Source organism: Astyanax mexicanus, chromosome 4 (genome assembly GCF_023375975.1).
Source record: "Astyanax mexicanus isolate ESR-SI-001 chromosome 4, AstMex3_surface, whole genome shotgun sequence".
In the NCBI taxonomy this organism is placed as follows: Eukaryota; Metazoa; Chordata; class Actinopteri; order Characiformes; family Acestrorhamphidae; genus Astyanax; species Astyanax mexicanus.
This window is the reverse complement of record NC_064411.1, coordinates 56,263,336-56,282,890: the sequence shown is the minus strand read 5'-3', so window position 1 is coordinate 56,282,890 and position 19,555 is coordinate 56,263,336. Positions and strand designations below refer to the sequence as shown.

The window sequence follows — 19,555 nt, the reverse complement described above, 5'->3', positions numbered from 1 at the left end:
TCTCATTGGATTCTATATTGATATTGCAAGATCTGTGAGGTTGTAAATTGCTGCCATAGTGCTGCCGAGTGTTTCAAGGTGGTTGATATGGCGTTCTTGCTGATTTCTATATTGATGCCAGAGTGCTTACCAGGTGGTTAATATGGTATTATCGCTGATTTGTATGTTGTTGCCAGAGTGCTTGCAGATGATTGATATGGTGTTCTCACTGATTGATGTGGTTGATGTGGTGTTCTTGTTGATTTTGATATTGTTTCCAAAATGCTGCAGATGGTTGATATGCTGTTCTCGCTGATTTCTACATTGCTGCTAGAGTGCTACTGCGTGTTTCTGCAAGTGGTTTGTTCACTGTTTTGACCACAACAGGTGGTTGATATGGTGTTCTTGTTCATTTCTATAGTGTTGCCAGAGTGCTTCCAGGTGGTTAATATGGTGTTCTTTTTGGTTTCTTTGTTGCTGCTAAATCTGCTGCAGCCAGAAGCCTTGAAGCCAGAAGCCTTGTGTTCACCATGTTCACATTAGCGTATGGCTACACCATAGTTGTGCGTTAACAGTGTATTGGTTGTTGCGATGATGTTGAGCATGTTTCCATCAAATTCCCCCATCAAATTCTGAACATTTTTTCATTTCCCTGCATGTATTTGTAACACAAATGTATCAATGTGCCATAACTAAGCGAGTCAGATATGCTCTGCTAATTGTTGTGTAAACAGGCTGTGTTTGATTGAATCCGGCACAAGGGAAAGTGTGTGTTAGCCGGCTGGCCTCGTCGTTGGTTTCTCGGGAGGGAATGCATATTGTTCTTTATTTCATTTCCGCCCGAGCGACGGGGCACTCCAGCCAATCGTGTTGTCAGGACCGAGAGGCGATGGCAATCAGCGCTGAGCAATCTGGGAATTGATTAGTAATTTGCTGCTTGTCAGAACGGGGAACACCGCCAATCAGTTTCTGCTGAGAGGAGAATGAGTAACGGCCGGCGCCGGCCCTCAGCCGCACTGCAGAAACAACACCACGGCAACCACCAGCCGTACCGCCTGAATCTCAGTGACTGGTGCACAATGATGCTGCATATTTCTAATACCCTTCATTTCAGAATAAGAGCCAGTGAGTGTGCAGAATTCCTAATACATAGCATGGGTGGTTTATAGGGTGTTGCATTTGGTTTCCATGCTGTTACTACATCTTGCTGGTGTATTATATATAAGCAGTTGTCATACTATAGGTGTTTGCTAGGCTTTCAGTTGGTTTCCGTGCAGTTACTAGGTGGTTAATGTGGTGTTTCATGGCTTTTAGGTAAGAAACAGTGACCAGGCAGGTGTCCAAACACTCAATACCTTTGCATTGGCACATATTGACATAGGTGTTTGCTAGGGCTTCCAGGTGGTTGATATGGTGTTTTAGTTGGTTTCTGTGAGGTTGCTAGATCTGCAAAACTGCAAAACAATCTCTGTTACCATGTTTTAGGCGTTTTCTAGGACTTTCAGTTGGTTGATATGGTGTTTCAAGTGGTTTACACATAACTGCGAGGTTCCTGAACATTTGCTCTGGGTTTCTAGGTGATTCCTTAAATGCATCTCAGGTGGTTGATACGGTGTTTTTCATTTTAGGTTTCTATGTTGTTGCTAGTTTAGAGTTTTTTTTAGGGTTTCTGGGTGGTTGATGTGGTGTTGCATGGTTATTAGGTAAGAAACAGGTTGATGTGGTGTTGCAAGGCTTTTCCTTGCTATGGCATCTTGCTGGCTGTTAGCATTTTGATATGATGTTAATATGACACCTCAAGCATTTTCCTGGTGGTTGATGTGGTGTGGCATGGCTGTTAGGTAAGAAAGTGTTTAGTGGTTGCTGTCGAATCTCAAGCATTTTCCAGGTGGTTAGTGTGATGTTGCAAGGCTAGTTATAAGATCTAGGTCGCTATTGGAATGCAGCTGTAGATTCTGAATACTCTTGATTTCTAGGTGGTTGATATGATCTTCCAGTTAGTTGTAGTGGTGTTGTTAAATCTGCAGAGGTGGTTGCAAGTGCTTAGCAGTTGCCATGCTGGTGTATGTGATTCGTATGATGTTGATAGCTAGTTTATATGACACCTAAAACAGTTTCTTGGTGGTTGATGTGGTGTTGCAAGGCTTTTCCCTGCTATGGTATTATGGTGGCTGTTGGTATGTTGTTCCAGGTGGTTGATGTTGTGTTACATGGCTGTTGGGTAAGAAACAGTGTTGAGAAACAGATGCTAATGGATGGTTGACATTGAATCTCAAATGGTTTCCAGGTGGTTGATATGGACTTTTAGTTGGTTTCAGTGGTGTTGCTATGTCTTCAGAAGTAGTTGCAGGTGCTTAGCAGTTGCTGTGCTGTTGAAGGTGATTCCTATGATGTTGATAGCTAGTTGATATGACACCTCAAGCAGTTTCTATGTGGTTGATGTGGTGTTACATGGCTTTTAGGTAAGAAACAGTGAACGGGCAGGTGTTCCAGCACCCAGTACCTTTAGCATTGGCGAATGGTGACATTTTGTTGAGTAAGAAAAAGTGGAGAGAAACAGATTTTAATGGGTGGTTTCTTGAGGCAAGTCAAATCAAGAGTCAAGAGATTTCTGTTAAATCTCAAGTAGTTCCCAGGTGGTTGATGTGGTGTTGTAAGGCTGTTGCTAGCTAAAAGATGTAGGTCGCTGTTCGCTGTTGATATGGTCTTGCTATATCTACAAAGGTGTCTTTAAGTGCTTAGCCGTTTCCATGTTACTCAAGCAGTTTTTAGGTGGTTGATGTGGTGTCGCTCAGCTTTTAGGTAAGAAACAGTGAACAGACAGGTGTTCCAGCACCCAATACCTTTAGCATTGGCGCATGTTGACATTTTGTTGAGTAAGTTGTTTGCAGTGCCGCGCTAAAAGCCGTCGTTAGTGCTGTGATGTGTCGTGAGCTAATTGGCCATAAGTCAGGGTTTTGACATTACTGTGGCGGCAGCTATTTTCCCGGAGGCGAATATTGTTGATTTGTGGACGCGGACAAGCTGCACCATCAGCTTCACGCAAAGCCCTTAGTAGGCGTTTTTTAGCGAAACATGCTATAAACTCTGCCGAAGCTGCCTGACATTTAAACAGCCGATGTTTGCTGATTGTATGCGTCTGCGGTGCCTGGAGATGTATTATTATTATTATTATTATTATTGTTATTTTTGCCTGTTTGTATATTTATTTATATATTTCGACTTTTCTTTTTTCTTTTCCGTCCTCAGGAGCTCTGCAGATCGAGAACAGCGAAGAGTCGGACCAGGGGAAGTACGAGTGTGTGGCGATGAACAGCGCCGGGACCCGGTACTCCGCACCCGCCAACCTCTACGTCCGCGGTAAGAACTCTTATCTCCGAGACGTCACAAAAGTTTCGGTTTATCTATGACTTTTTCCTCTTTTGCTGGAACTTCCTTTCTACATTCAAACACTTATTCCCTTTATTATATACAAACAGTACTACAGTACCAGTCAAAAGATTGGCCACGCCCACTCGTATTATAATTGTATATAGAGTTAGTTACAGGAAGACACCCCCTCACTAAACACTGACTTTATTAATGTGTATTTGGGTTTATTTTTTTTATGTTATATAGAGTTAATTACAGGTAGACACTCTCACTGATCACTGACTTTATTAATGTTTATTTGGGTTTACTATTCTAATGTTATATAGAATTAATTCCAGGTAGACACTAACTCTCACTGATCACTATACAATATTAGAATATGAAACCCAAATAAACATTAATAAGGTCAGTGGTCAGTAAGGATGAGTGTCTACCTGTAATTAACTCTATATAACATTAGTATACTAAACCCAAATAAACTTAAAGAATAAAGTCAGTGTTCAGTGAGAGTATCTACCTGTATATAACTCTATAAATGTTTATTTGGGTTTAGTATTCTAATGTTATATAGAGTTAATTACAGGTAGATACTCTTACTGATCACTGACTTTATACACCATTAGAATATGAAACCCAAAAAACAATAAAGAATAAAGTCAGTGATCAGTGAGAGTATCTACCTGTAATTAACTGTATATAACATTAGAATACTAAACCCAAAATAAACATTAATAAAGTCAGTGATCAGTGAGAGTATCTACCTGTAATTAACTCCACTAATGTTTTTTAGGGTTTAGTATTCTAATGTTATATAGAGTTAATTACTGGTAGATACTCTCACTGATCACTGACTTTATTAAAGTTTATTTTAGTTTAGTATTCTAATGTTATATAGAGTTAATTACAGGTAGACACTAATTCTCACTGATCACTGAATTTATTGATGTTTATGTGGGTTTAGTATTCTAATGTTATATATAGTTAATTACAGGTAGACGTGTGTTGGGCGTGTCTAAACTCCTGCTCAGTACTGTGCTGCTGTATGATTGGCCGGTTCTATGCCCCGCCCCTGGAGTTGTGCCAGCTCTTTTTGTATCTCAGTTTCTCCTCCAGCCTGGGTAACATTGCTGTTCAGGATCCTGTAGGGGTTGATTGATGGCGTGGAGATGTTTTGATTGTCTGTGTGGGCGGGTCTTCTGTTGTTGACGGTATTGGAATACTCAGTGTTTGGTTGTCGTGGTTGTTGTTGTTGCTCGGCAACGCGGTTGCCCGTATGAAAGGTAAAACCGAGGTCACAGCAGAACTTTATAATTTTCTTCTCTTTCACTTTAACGTTTAGTTTCTCACGGCTGTTGTTATTAGTTTATTTTGATATATAAAAAAGATAATAATGCAAATTCTTATTCTAAAGCATTAATAATACAATAAACATAAAATCTATAATACAGTTCTAAGATTAATTTCAATTGTGAATTGTTTAGATACATTTTTAGATGCATTTTTGTTTTTATTTTAGATCATTTTATTCATAGTTTAATCCCAGTTAACATGACATGTTATTACGCAAAAAAAAAAACATAATAAATTGTTAATAAACAATAAAAACAGCGGGAATCTTCAGTATAATGACCCCTGTTTAACACAGTGCATTGTTTATGTGGTAACCATTGATTAAATTAAATAATATGAGCAACATGACTGTCAGTATCTCAATTTTACAAAAATGTGAAACTCATATATTATATAGATGTATTAAACACAGAGTCATCTATTTTAAGTGTTTATTTATTTTATATATTTTATGATTATGAAGCTTACAGACAATAAAAACTCAAAAATCAGTGTCTCAGAAAATTAGAATATTAGAATATTATATAATAAGACCAATTGGTACTTTTGGCTTTAGTGTGGGCAGTGTGCCAAGTCCTGCTGGAAAATGAAATCCTCATCTCCATAAACCATCACTGATTGGTGGAAACTTCACACTAGACCTCGAGCAGTTTGGACTGTGTGTCTCTCCACTCTTCCTCCAGACTCTGATCCCTTCATTTACTTAAAATGAAATGTAAAATTTACTGATGATCAGTGATGGTTTGTAGAGTCATGTCTGTCATCTGCTGGTGTTGATCCACTGTGTTTTTATTATCAAGTCTAAAGTCAGTGCAGTTTTGTTTTCCCACAAAATCTTACAGCACTTCATATCTTACAGCTTCCCTCTGCTACTGACAACTTTTATAGAGATGCGGATTGAATTTTCCAGCAGGATTTGACACACTGCCCACACTGCCCAAAAAAAGTACCAATTGGTCTTATTATATAATATTCTAATTTTCGGAGACACTGATTTTTGGGTTTTCATAGGCTTTAAGCTTCATAATCATCAACAATAAAAGAAATAAAGGCTTAAAAAAGATCAATCTGTGTTTAATACATCTATATAATATAAGAGTTTCACATTTTCAACTGAATTACTGAAATTAAGACACTTTTTAACGATAGATTTGTCTCGTAGCTACTCAGAACCATAGTGTTAGCGCTGTCCGGGTCATTTCGGAACCGGTTGTACAGGCGGGGAGAAGGACGGATGGATGGAGGAATGGATGGAGGGAGGGGTTGGTAAGCGGTAGAGAGGGTAAACAGAGGCAGCTGCAGTATTAACCCTGGGATTTGCACTATAATAGTGAGCGTATTGTGTATTAAACACTGTTGTTGTGGGTGTAAACGGTTTTCCATGCAGGTAATAACAGGAGATTAGGGCACCGAGCCAGAACCGCCCGGAGACACTGACGCCACACCGCCACCCTGCAGTTCTCACGCTAACGCTAAAGAGCTAGCATCACTGCTACAGTATATACATGCAGTATATTATATATATATATATACAGCTCTGAAAAAAATAAGAAAGCACTTAAAATTATGAGTTTCTCTGATTTTACCAAATTAAAAATATCTGGAATATAATCAAGGGGAAGATGGATGATCACAAGCCATCAAACCACCAAACTGAACTGCTTGAATTTTTGCACCAGGAGTAAAGCAGCATAAAGTTATCCAAAAGCAGTGTGTAAGACTGGTGGAGGAGAAGAACATGATGCCAACCAACAAGGGATATTCCACCAAATATTAATTAATTCCTGAACTCTTATAACTTATAACTTGAAAAATTTCTCATTTTCTGTAAATAAATGCTCTAAATGAGAATATTTTTATTTGTAATTTGGGAGAAATGTTGTTTGTAGTTTATAGAATAAAACAACAATGTTCATTTTACTCAAACATAAACCTATAAATAGCACAATCAGAGAAACTGATTCAGAAACTGAAGTGATCTCTTCATTTTTTCCAAAGCTGTATTATATATAATATACGTATAGTATATACATATTCCATTTTAACTCTTTATCTCGTTACCTCCTAGAATGGAGTGTAAATTGATGGATTATTCAATATCTACTAGGGATTTACCAGATTATAATACGCCCGAAATTCTGAAATTATTAAGTGAAAAAGCCAAATAATTTATGTGAAACACTCACATTTAATTTTTGATGATGCAAAAAATCAAATTGCAGCAAGTGTTGAGTGAGTTTTGCTTTGTCAATTAAAAAAAAAGTTCTTTAAATGTTGTTCTGGGTTCTTTTGGGACCTCCTGGATGAGTTCTTCATGCCCTTTTGGAGTAATTTCTTTCAGTCGACCAGCCGGTCGCTCCTGGGAAGGTTCACCAGTGTTCCATTTGTTTTTTCTCCATTAGTGAATAATAATAGTGAATCACTGTGGCTCTCCGGAGTCCAAAAGCTTTAGAAACAAATGACTTTATAATCTTTTCCAGACTGATAGATGATCAATAACTTTTTGTTTTTCTCATCTGTTTTTGATCTGATTTCTTCAGATCAGGGTATAATAATAATGTGCTGCTTTTTGAGATCTTTTATCTGCTTCATGTTGTCTGGTTGTGGTTAGTAGTGAAATTGATTAATCACAATTAATTTATGGGGGCAAACACTTTTTCACACAGGGCTAGATTGGTTTTAATAGTTTTTTTTTTCGCTTATAATATAAAATAATCATTTAAAAAGTATTTTTTATATTCACTCTGATGATATTTGTCTGATATTAAAGTTTGTTTGATCATTTAAAAAAATGTAAGTATGACAAAAATGCAAAAACAGAAATACGTTTTCACGCCACTGTAAATAAATAAATTGTACATATATACAGTATATATGTACATATAGTACAGTATCACATGCAGACGCAGGTCTGGGTGTCTTGACCTTCCCACGACTTCCCGAGGTTTGAGGTTTGTATGTTCATGTCCAAACATCTACAGTACGTCTGATAGATGTGAACACCACGTTAACCACCGTCCGTCTGATTCACGCCTGTGTGTTTCTCTCTGTTGTCTCATTCTGTCTCCATTTGTCTCCATTTCTGCTCCATCACTCATAAACTCACCCCTCAGGTCAGCGTGAAGGTCAGTTCTCACACTGTTAACCCTCTGTTTCTCTTTTACAGCTGAGTACACCATATCAACCACCCGCCCCGCCCCCAAATCCCTACATCCCTTACCAACCAGAATAACCTGCCTGACCCCTGTGCTTCATTTTAACAGTTTTTATTATTTTATTATTTATTATTATTATTATTTTTCCAGAATGTGCCCTGCATTAGCCTGAACCCAAATCCCAATATTTAGTATTAATTTAATTTCGATTAATTTTATTAATTTGTTTATGCAGTACACACCCTGTTTTTATATGACTGCAATAGTATTACAACAAAATATATTTATATATATATATATATATATATAGCTCTTAATTAAAGGAAATGCACCGCCACGTCTCTCTAATTTGCATGCTGAAGCGCTGGCGCTATTTTCCCGTGATACTGTGTTCATGTTTTTATTTAGTCATAGTTATCACCTTGAACTCAGTTAGCACTGCATACATTTCCTCTCACTTCATCTCCACTGTCTCTTCACTCGTCTGTGCATTCAGCCGGTGTCAGAATGCAACACATACATGTATATTTATATATGTGTATATATATATTTATTGAAACCGGCTGATATTTCTATAAATTAGCTAATAAGATTATATCCGCTAATTAAGGATTACAGCAGCTCTGTGTGAGGCTCATTATAAAGGCTATTTGGTGACTCGATGGTCCTGCATTTATAGACGCCAGAGTAACTATATTCAGCCCATAGAGTGAGTAGCTATTAGCACAGCAACTCAGCAGAGCTAACAAACACCACTAACCTCATACACCATAAAACACCTTCTACCTCTCTCTCTTTCTTCCTTTTTCAGTTTCTTTCTTTCTTCCTTAATCTTTTTCTTTCTTTTTCCTTCGTTCTTTTTTTCTCTTTACCTCTCTCTATCCCTACTTAACTCTCTCTCTTTCTTCTTCAGTTTGTTTTAATACTTTCTCTATTCATTTCTTCCCTTTTCAGTCTCTTACATTCTTACTTTCTGTCCTTCTCAATCTCTTTACTTCTCTCTTTATCCCTCTCTCTCCCCCTTTCTTCTGTTTTCAGTCCGTTTCTACCTCTCTCTATCCTTTCTTTCTTTCTTTTTTTTCTCAATCTCTTTACCTCTCTCTACATCCCTCTCTCTCTCTCCCTTTCTTAATTTTTAGTCTGGTTCTACCCCTCTCTCTATCCCTACCTAACTCTCTCTCTCTCTTTTTCTTTCTTTCTTTCTTTCTTTCTCAATCTCTTTACCTCTCTCTACATCCCTTTGTTTATTTTTAGTCTGGTTCTACTCTTCTTTCTATCCCTACCTAACTTTGTTTGTTTGTTTCTTTCTTTGTTTCGTTCTCAATCACTTTATTTTTCTCCTTTTTCAGTCTATTTCTTTCTTTCTTTCTTTCTTTCTTAATCACTTCATTTCTCTCTTTATCCCTTTCTTTTTCCTTTTCTTCCTTTTTCAGTCTCTTGCTTTCTTTCTTTCTTTCTTTCTTTCTTTCTTTCTTTCTTAATCACTTCATTTCTCTCTTTATCCCTCTCTCTTTCCTTTCCTTTCCTCTTTGTGTCTTTACCTATCCCCCCCCCCTCTCTCTCTCTCTCTCTCTCTCTCTCTCTCTGGTCTCGGTAAAACGTAACATTGCGCTGCTCTTTTTCGTCTCCATGGGAACCCTTTTTACCATCGGCTTATCTGCATATCAGAGAGAGAGAGAGAGAGAAAGAGAGTGAGAGAGAGACAGAGAAAGAGAGAGAGAGAGCAATAGTGAACAATGTGTGTCCCACGGCCCTTTTGACAGGGGCGCAATCCAGCAGCTGATTCACATCACCACACACACACACACACACACACACTACACACACACACACACACACACACACACACTACACACACACACACACACACTCCTACATCTAACAGAGCTGATCTCCACACACTGCCGCTTGCTTATGCTCTGCTTATACAGTTATAAGGAAAAGTAATCGAACCTTTGGGATTATACCTGAATTTCTGCATAAATTGGTAATTAAATGTGTTCTGATCTTCATTTACGTCACAACAATAGACAAACACAGTCTGCTTAAACTAAAACCACACAAAATATATCATATATTTGCATGGTTTTATTGAACACAACATGTTAACATTTACAGTGAGGTGTGGTAAAGTCCTGTAAAGATGACTGCAAGAGCACAGCACATGCAGAATGATCAATGAGGTGAGGAAGAATCCTTCCTAGAGTGTCAGCTGAAGACTGAATACAGAAATCTCTGGCATATGTTAACAACATTTTTGACATTTTTATTGACAAATCTACAATAAGTAAAACATTAAACAAAAATGGAGTTGATTGGAGGACACTACGGAGGAAGACACTGCTGTTTGCAAAAGAGCACCTGGATGTTCCGCTACTGCACTACTGGCTAAATATACTACGGTGGACAGATGAAACCAAAATTGAGTTGTTTGGAAGTAACACACAAAACACTATGTGTGGAGAAACAAGAAACAGCACACCATCATCAAAACCTTAAAACTCATCCCAACTGTGAAACATGGTGGAGGGGGCATCATGGTTTTGGCCTGCTTTGTCAACTAGTTATTAAATCCAAAGGTTCACAAAGGTTTTTTTTTTTTTTTCCCTGAGTGTGATTGTTAACATGTTGTGTTCAATAAAAAAAACATGCAAACATATATATATATATATATATTTTTTTTTTGTGTGGTATTAGTTTAAGCTTAGTTAAAGCAGACTGTGTTTGTCTATTGTTGTGACGTACATGAAGATCAGAACACATTTGAATAAATCAAAAAGGGTTCACATACTTTTTCTTGCAACTGTATATAATACTTTCTATATGTGTCCAAATACTTTTGGACTCTGATTCTAAGGAAGTTACTTTCTGTTGCAGTGCGGAGGGTCCCGCCCCGTTTCTCCATCCCACCGACCAATCAGGAGGTGATGCCGGGGGGCAGCATTAACCTGACCTGCGTGGCGGTGGGGGCGCCCATGCCCTACGTGAAGTGGATGGTGGGTGAGGTGGAGCTCACTAAGGAGGAGGAGATGCCCATCGGCAGGAACGTTCTGGAGCTCACCAACATCCGCCAGTCTGCCAACTACACCTGCGTCGCCATCTCCTCCCTGGGCATGGTGGAGACCGTGGCACAGGTCACGGTTAAAGGTAAACACTATATATTTACTACCTACATACACTGTACCAGCAGTTATTATATATATTTACTGAGTTTAGAGTATTGCAATATGTATATCACCTTGCTTTGGGTATCGCTATATATCACCTTGCTATATATCCCTTTGTTTAGAGTATCAGAGTATCGTAGTATATTGCCATGCTACTGCAATATATGACCTTGCTAATATGTGTTTTGCAATATGTTGACTTGCTGAGAGTATCACTTTAAATAACCTTTGCATTGCTTGAGTACTGCAGTATATTGCCTTTGTGTAGATTGTGTATATTGCAATATGTATATCACCTTGCTTAGGGTATCAGAATATATGTCACAATATATCACCTTGCTTTAGAGTATTGCAATATATCACCTTGCTAAGAATATTGTAATATAACCCTTTGCTTTGAGCATTACTACATATTAGCTTGCTGAAAGTATCACAATATAATTTTGGTAAGAGTATCATAATAAAATAGCTTTTTTATCGTATAGTAAGTATTGCAATATGTATGTGCATATGAATATTACAATATATCACCTTGCTTTAGTGCATAGCAACATATCACCATGCTTAAAGTACAATTTGCAATATACTGTATTTATTGCAAAATATCACCTTGCTTTAGAGTTTTGCAATATACTGTATTTATTGCAATATATCACCTTGCTTTAAAATATTGCAACATATCACCATGCTTAAAGTATTACAATACAATGCCTTGCTTTGTGTAACACATTTTCTGTATTTACTGCAATATATCGTTTTGCTTTACAGTTTTTCAATGTACTGTATTTATTGCAGCATATCACCTCGCTTTAGAGTATTGCAATATGCGTATTGTAATATATCCCCTTGCTTTAGAGTATTGCAACATATTGTCATGCCTAAACTATCCCAATATATCGTTTTGCGTTGAGTATCACACCTAAAGATCTTGTGTAAAGTATCACAATATATTGCTTTGTTTAGAATATCACAATATATACAATATATATTGCAATATGTATTACAAATGATCTGCTTGCTTGGCATATCATAATGTAATTTTGCTCTCCTCAAGAGTATTGCAGCATATCTCCTTGCTTTAAATATACCTCAATATATATTGCAATATATCGAGTCTTATCCCATAAGGCTCTTGGCAGTGCACGGTGGTGTTTGGGTCTCTGTTCTGATAGATTACACATGTATTATGGGATGTTGGTTCAGTGCTGGTTTGATTGTGAGGTTCTGCAGCTCGTTCTTCTAAACGAAGCCCTGCAGCCCCTCGGGTTCTGACCCGCTGTTTGAGAACCCGGTCAGATACGGCTGAAATATATATCAGAAATATATCAGACACTGGCCGGGTGTGCACTGGGGGCTTCTGGGAGGCGCAGGCTTTATACTGGGGCTGCTGGGAAATGAAAGGCTGTGCTGCTCTTTAGATTATTCTGAGCGGGTGTTTACCCACAGCAGCTGCAGCCGGGCCGAACCGGTCCCACCAGACCTTTCAGAGTCCAACCAGACGCCGGCCCACGTCCCACAAGCACACACACACACACACACACTCACACACACCATACACACACACACACACGGCCTGCATTATCAACCGCTGCCTGTATTGATTGCACTTTGCACTTCACCAATCAATATAGACCTGCAGAATGTCACAGACATTTATCTGGATGCTAGGGGCTAATCTTAGCGTCAATGTTGTAAGCGTACGTATTTGTGTGTGTGTGTGTGTGTGTGTGTGTGTGTGTGTGTTCTCTCATCTGTGTTTGCTATCTGTCATCTTTCATCTGTCAGCTTGTCCAGGTTTGGTGTCCTGAACATTGCGTCGTTATTATTTATTGATACAGAAGTTTGTGTTTGTCGAAAAACTGTCTGAAAAGTTTCTGGGTGCCAAAATATTATATACATATATATATATACAGCTCTGAATCAGTTTCTCTGATTTTGCTATTTATAGGTTTATGTTTGAGTAAAATGAACATTGTTGTTTTATTCTATAAACTACAGACAACATTTCTCCCAAATTCCAAATAAAAATACTGTCATTCATAAAGTTTTAAGAGTTCAGAAATCAATATTTGGTGGAATAACCCTGGTTGGTTTTTAATCACAGTTTTTTTTTCATGCATCTTGGCATCATGTTCTCCTCCACCAGTCTTACACACTGCTTTTGGATAACTTTATGCTGCTTTACTCCTGGTGCAAAAATTCAAGCAGTTCAGTTTGGTGGTTTGATGGTTTGTGATCATCCATCTTCCTCATGATTTTATTCCAGAGGTTTTTCTAACTGGTCTCTTATTATTTTTTTTTTCCAGAGCTGTATTTATATATGTATATATGTACTATTTATGCTACACCATATCACACTTCTCCAGCTGGCAATCCAGTGGATGAATCTGTTTTTCCAGTTGCAAGTAGAACAGTAATTTGAAGGAGTTTGACTGCATTGTGCCAATCATAAGGTTTGGCTGAGGGGGGATAATGGTACGGGCTAGGCCCTTCCCTTTAGTTCCAGTGAGTTCCAAGGATCTCTCTCTTAAATACATTTTGAGCAATTTTATGCTCCCAAATTTAAAGCAACAGTTTGGAGACTACTTTTCTTCCCTGTTTCTCAGGAGGTTCTGAGTAATTTTCTATTTTATGGGGGGGTTTTTATCCTCTGTTATTTTATTCCCGTCCAGAACGATCATGTAGGTGTTTTTCTCAGACGTCTTCTGATAAATAAATTACAGGCTGAATTATCTTTTGTTTTTCTCTGAACTCCGTGCTCCTCCGGTAATTTTAGTCCTGTCGGGACGCACATCCCTGAGTTTCGTCTCCTTGCGTTTAATAAAATAGCTATTTGTCCACTTTGGGTGCGCGTTTCCACAGAGATCTACGTAAAAAAAAAAACACAACAGCAAGTGGAAATGGAGGAGCTACTGAACGCTGTGATGTCATGTGACCGAAAAAAAAAAAAAACCTAATAAAAAAACTCACTGGTCCTCCTGTTTTTTTAATTGCAGTCCGGATTCAGGAGTTTTATCACTAAAGAGTAGAAAAGTAAAATATTTTAAACAGACGAGTGGAGACTGAGAGCCAGACCATCTCGTCTGGAGGAATAATCATAAATTCAAATAAACACACTCCTAAACCTCGCGGAAAGCTTTTACTGGAGAGATGAAGCTGTTATACCCACATCATATTAAACCCTATAGATTTTGAATAGAATGTGACTCAAATCCATATATATATATATATATATATATATATATATGAGTAAAGAAGTGTGTAGAGGTTTGCACACTCTTCTGATTAAAAGTATGTGTGTGTGTGTGTTTGTGTGTTTGTGTGTGTGTATGTTTATGTGTGTGTGTGTGTGTGTGTGTGTGTGTGTTCACTGTCATTTGCATACTGTTTTATTTCTCACTTTCGTCTCCATTTCAATTAACCTCCATCTGGCCAACCTCACAGATTCTAACTTCTCAGGTTTGTCTCCTCCACTTTCACTCACTCTCAACTCACCTGTGTTCACCTGTTTTCATTTGTGTTTAGCTCTGTTTATCTGTGTTCACCTGTGTTCACCTGTTTTCATTTGTGTTTAGCTCTGTTTATCTGTGTTCACCTGTGTTCACCTGTTTTCATTTGTGTTTAGCTCTGTTTACCTGTGTTCACCTGTGGTTACCTGTGTTCACCTGTGTTTACCTGTGTTCACCTGTGTTCACCTGTGTACCTCTGTTTACTTGTGTTTAACTGTGTTCACTTCTATTTAGCTCTGTTTACCTGTGTTCACCTGTTTTCATCTGTGTTCTACTGGTTTCACCTGTGTTCATCTATGTTCACCAGTTTTCACCTGTGTTTTGTTTACCTCTGTTCACCTGTGTTCACCTATGTTTAGCACTGTTCAGCTGTGTTCACCTCTGTTTAGCTCTGTTCACCTATGTTCACCTGTTTCCATCTGGGTTCATCTATGTTCACCTGTTTTCACCTGTGTTCTCTTTACCTTTGTTCACCTGTGTTCACCTGTTTTCACCTCTGTTTGCCTCTGTTTACCACTGATCACCTCTGTTCGCCTCTATTCACCTTTGTTCACTCATGTCTTTTTTACCTGTTTTCACCTGTGTTTATCTATGATCACCTGTTTTCACCTGTTTTCATGTGTTTACCTGTGTTCACCTCTGTTTGCCCCTGTTCACCTCTGTTCACCTGTGTTCACTTGTGTGCAACTCTGTTCACATGTTCACCTTTTCTCACCAGTTTTCATCTGTGTTCAACTGGTTTCATCTGTGTTCACCTAGGTTCAGCTGTTTTCACATATGTTTACCTGTGTTTACCTGTTTTCACCTGTGTTGTTTTTAGTTATTGTTTGTCTGGTTATTTTATGTATTTTGTTCTGTACACTGTGAAAATGTTTGAATGTTTTAACTTACACTACCGAGCTGTTTTAAAAGAGACAAATATATGTTTGTGATTATTGATTATTGATCATTAATCCAATAGAGTAATATTAATTGAATACAGCGCAGTGAGTTTACTATTCTTTATTCAGTTTACTTACTTAGGTTAACTTCCCTCAACTTTTCCATCTAAACAACACACACACACACACACACACACACAGCAGCATTTTAAACTCCTGCCTGTATTGATTGCACTTTACACCTCGACAATCAATATAGACCTGCAGAATGTCACAGACATTTATCTGAAGTCCAGCCGCAAAATCCTACAGACATAACAACCTGTCTGTCTGTCTGTCTGTCTGTCTGTCTGAGTGTCTACTTATAATTAACTCTATATAACATTAAAGCAAACCTGAATAAATACATTACTGATTTTATGTTTGTTTGGGTTTAGTATTCTAATGCTATATAGAGTTAATTTTACAGGTAGACACTCACACTCACTGACCACTGACTTTATAAACATATATATATATATATATATATATATATATATATATATATATATATATATCTTTATGTTTATTTAGGTTTAGTATTCCAATGTTATATAGAGTTAGTTTTACAGGTAGACACTCTAATCTCACTGATCCCTGACTTTATTCTTTATGTTTATTTAGGTTTAGTATTATAATGTTGTATAGAGTTAGTTTTACAGGTAGACACTCTCACAGACTACTGACCTTTTTTCTTCTTTAACCCGTTCAGCTCTTCCTAAACCCCCGACGTCTTTGACGGTGACGGAAACGACGGCGACCAGCGTGACCCTGACGTGGGACTCCGGGAACCCCGAACCCGTCTCGTATTATATGATCCAGTACCGGTCCAAAGCCACGGACAACAGCTTCCAGGAAGTGGACGGCGTGGCGACGACGCGCTACAGCATCGGCGGGCTCAGCCCGTACTCTGAGTACGAGTTCCGGGTCATGGCGGTCAATAACATCGGCCGCGGTCCCCCCAGCGACCCCGTGGAGACCCGGACCGGCGAGCAGGCACCATCCTCGCCGCCCCTCAGCGTCCAGGCCCGCATGCTCAGCGCCAGCACCATGCTGGTCCAGTGGGAACCGCCGGAGGAACCGAACGGCCAGATCCGAGGATACAGGATCTACTACACCACCGACCCGGACGCCCAACTCAGCGCCTGGCACAAACACAACACCGACGACAGCCGTCTCACCACCATCTCCGGCCTCATCACAGACGTCACCTACAGCCTCCGCGTCCTCGGCTTCACCTCTGTCGGGGACGGACCTCCGTCAGACGTCCTGCAGGTCAAGACTCAGCAGGGAGGTGTGTTAACTTCTTTATATATTTATTAGGTGTATATACACTGTTATAAAAGTGTCCTTTTCTTTTGACACACAGTTTTAACTTGTATTAAGCGCTATTTCCACCAGTTCTGTAAGACCAGAGTAAAACAAATAAAAAAAATAATGTTAAAGGATGTTTGTTTTTTCCTAAATCAAATTGTTACTTTAGTTGCTTATTTCATAACTTAGTTACTTTTTTAGTTAATTGATAATTTTACTCACTTACTTAATTACTTTTTTCAGTTAAATAGCTACTTAGCTTGTTAGTTTCTCATTTAGTTACTTATTTTGTTACTTTATTAGTTATTTGATAAGTTACTTTGTTAATTACTCAGTTAGATATTTAGTTACTTTGTAAGTTAGTTAGGTTACGTAGTTATGTGTAGTTAGTTGTTGCTTGTTTTAGTTACTCATGTAATTAGTTACTTATTTACTTTGTTAGTAGTTAATTATTTGCGTTCTGCACTGCGTATAATCAGTATAATGAATATGACAAGTGATGATCTGGGTTGTTTAGTTCCAGCTCAGCCGTCCGGGTTCGAGGCCGAGACGGAACTGGACACTCGGATCATGCTGAAGTGGCTCTGGCCCGTCCAAGATCCCATCACCAAATATGAGCTCCAGTACTGGGAGGACGGATCAGACAGCAAGGTAACTGATACTGATACACATACTTTCAGTTCTCTATACTCTATATACTTACTCTGTACTATTTCCATACTATCTATACTCTCTATACTATCCATACTCTTTATACTCTCTATACTCTCTCTATACTATCTATACTCTCTATACTATCCATACTCTTTATACTCTCTATACTCTCTCTATAGTATCTATACTATCTATAATGTCTACACTATCTTATTCTCTATATTTCCCTATACTATCTATACTTTCTCTACTATCCGTACTATCTCTGTACTGTCCATACTCTCTATACTATCTATACTCTCTATAATATCTGCACTTGTTTTACTATCTATACTATCTATGCTTTCTATACTGTCCATACTATCTATACTATCTATATTCTACTCTCTATACTCTCTGTACTATCTATACTATCTCTATACTATCTATACTCTATTCTATACTATCTGTACTCTCTGTACTCTCTATACTATCGATTCCCTCTATTCCATCTATACTATCTATACTCAATACTCAATAGTCTTTGTACTATTTATACTCTCTATACTTTTTATACTAATTATACTCTCTATTCTATCTATACTATCTATATTATCTATACTCTCTATGCTGTCTCCTTTTGTACTCTTTATACTTTATACTCTGTCTATGCTCGGTTTACTCTCTCTCGTTTCATACTCTTTCATACTCATTTTCTCTCTTTATATACTTTATGTACTATTTCTATACTTGCTATACTCTCTATACTCTCTTTCTATGCTCTCTATACTCTGTCTCGGTCTCTCTCTCTTTCTCTCTCTCTGTATGTATGGGGTAAATATGTGTATATGGGGGGTGTATTGAGTGTATATGTGGGATGTACTGGGTGTAGTGTGACTGTGGGCCATGGCTGCGAATCAAAGATAGCGAGAATTGACGTTCTGCAGGACGGCCGCAGGCAGTGCGGGACTCTGGAAGTGGGTTGATTTGCAGAATTTTCCCTGCAGATTGTTGTTTGGTGTTAAAGGACGGGCATGTTAATGGATGCCTGCTCTGCTGTCAGCGGGTAAATGGTGTGGCATTTGAAGGAGACAGTGTTTCTGGCCAAACCGAGAGCTGATGGCGTCCGGATGCTCTGATCAGTTATTATTTCGGCTGCTGCGGCGACGCTACACTCATGCTGCGCGTTCGGCAGCGGGAAGTAAGATATCAGGGAATGACTGTAGGTTGTTTGGTCACGGGCGAGAGATAAGGAAGCCTTTGAGAAGTGAGCGAAGGGCGAGCGAAGTTTTAAAGGACCCGTATCCTGCAGCCGGTGATTAGGTCATCACCATCATCTGCAGTTTACAGTGTGAACTCTTCAGTCCAGCTCAAAGGCAGGATTGAAGCGATCAGCATGAGGCCTCCATACTCAAACCTGATAATTGTTGGATCCAAAATAGAACCTGAATTTGTCACTAAAGACGATATGTTTCCAGTTTGTAGTTTGTAGTCTCTAATTTACCTCTTTATTTGACTTTATTTGACTTTATATTTTAGCCTGTCCACTTATCAGTTTATTCAGGTTTTTGGTATTTCTTCTTAATTAAATTTGATATAGTCTGTCTTTCTAATGCTTTATCATTATATTTCAATTGATCTGTTTATGAAAATGAGGTTTATCCTAAAAAAAACATAAAGATTGATTGATTGATCTCAAAGTCGGTCAATTGGCCATAATGTATAGTCATGTTTATCCATACTACCCAAATATTGACCCAGTATCTAATTAGACCATAACTTTATAATTTGGCTTATGTGTCAATACATATATAATCAGATTACTGCAGTGTAATTAGTGTAAAAAGCACAGTCTCTGATATGAATTATTGAAGTTACACATATCTAGCACCTTTCTAGACACCCAAGGACTCTTTACAATTACTTTATACACAAGAAGTGGCAGCCAATCATGGACAGCATACTCTCAACTGGAAACCACCGTCCACCTGGTGGACTGCATCCATCACTAAAGAGTTATTGGTGTAAAAATAGAGGTTTCTTTGCATGGGTGACGCTATACCCATATCTCTTGCACTGTGGCCTGTTGAAAGCATCGACTAAAAGTACTGTTTTAGTGAAAGGCCTTCTCTTAATGCTTCAGCATACCAACTGAT

At 38.4% G+C, this 19,555-nt stretch overlaps 1 protein-coding gene across 10 annotated transcripts in view; it reads left to right on the top strand.

Moving 5' to 3' along the window:
- ptprfb (protein tyrosine phosphatase receptor type Fb) overlaps positions 1 to 19,555 on the top strand; it is a 189,703-nt gene that overhangs the window by 86,235 nt on the left and 83,913 nt on the right. For all 10 annotated transcript variants that reach the window (XM_049478911.1, XM_049478913.1, XM_049478909.1 and 7 more), the window contains 4 exons: positions 3,229 to 3,339; positions 10,734 to 11,003; positions 16,165 to 16,746; positions 17,284 to 17,417. In XM_049478911.1, the coding sequence (XP_049334868.1) occupies positions 3,229 to 3,339; positions 10,734 to 11,003; positions 16,165 to 16,746; positions 17,284 to 17,417 (1,097 nt within the window). The remainder of the gene's footprint in view (positions 1 to 3,228; positions 3,340 to 10,733; positions 11,004 to 16,164; positions 16,747 to 17,283; positions 17,418 to 19,555) is intronic.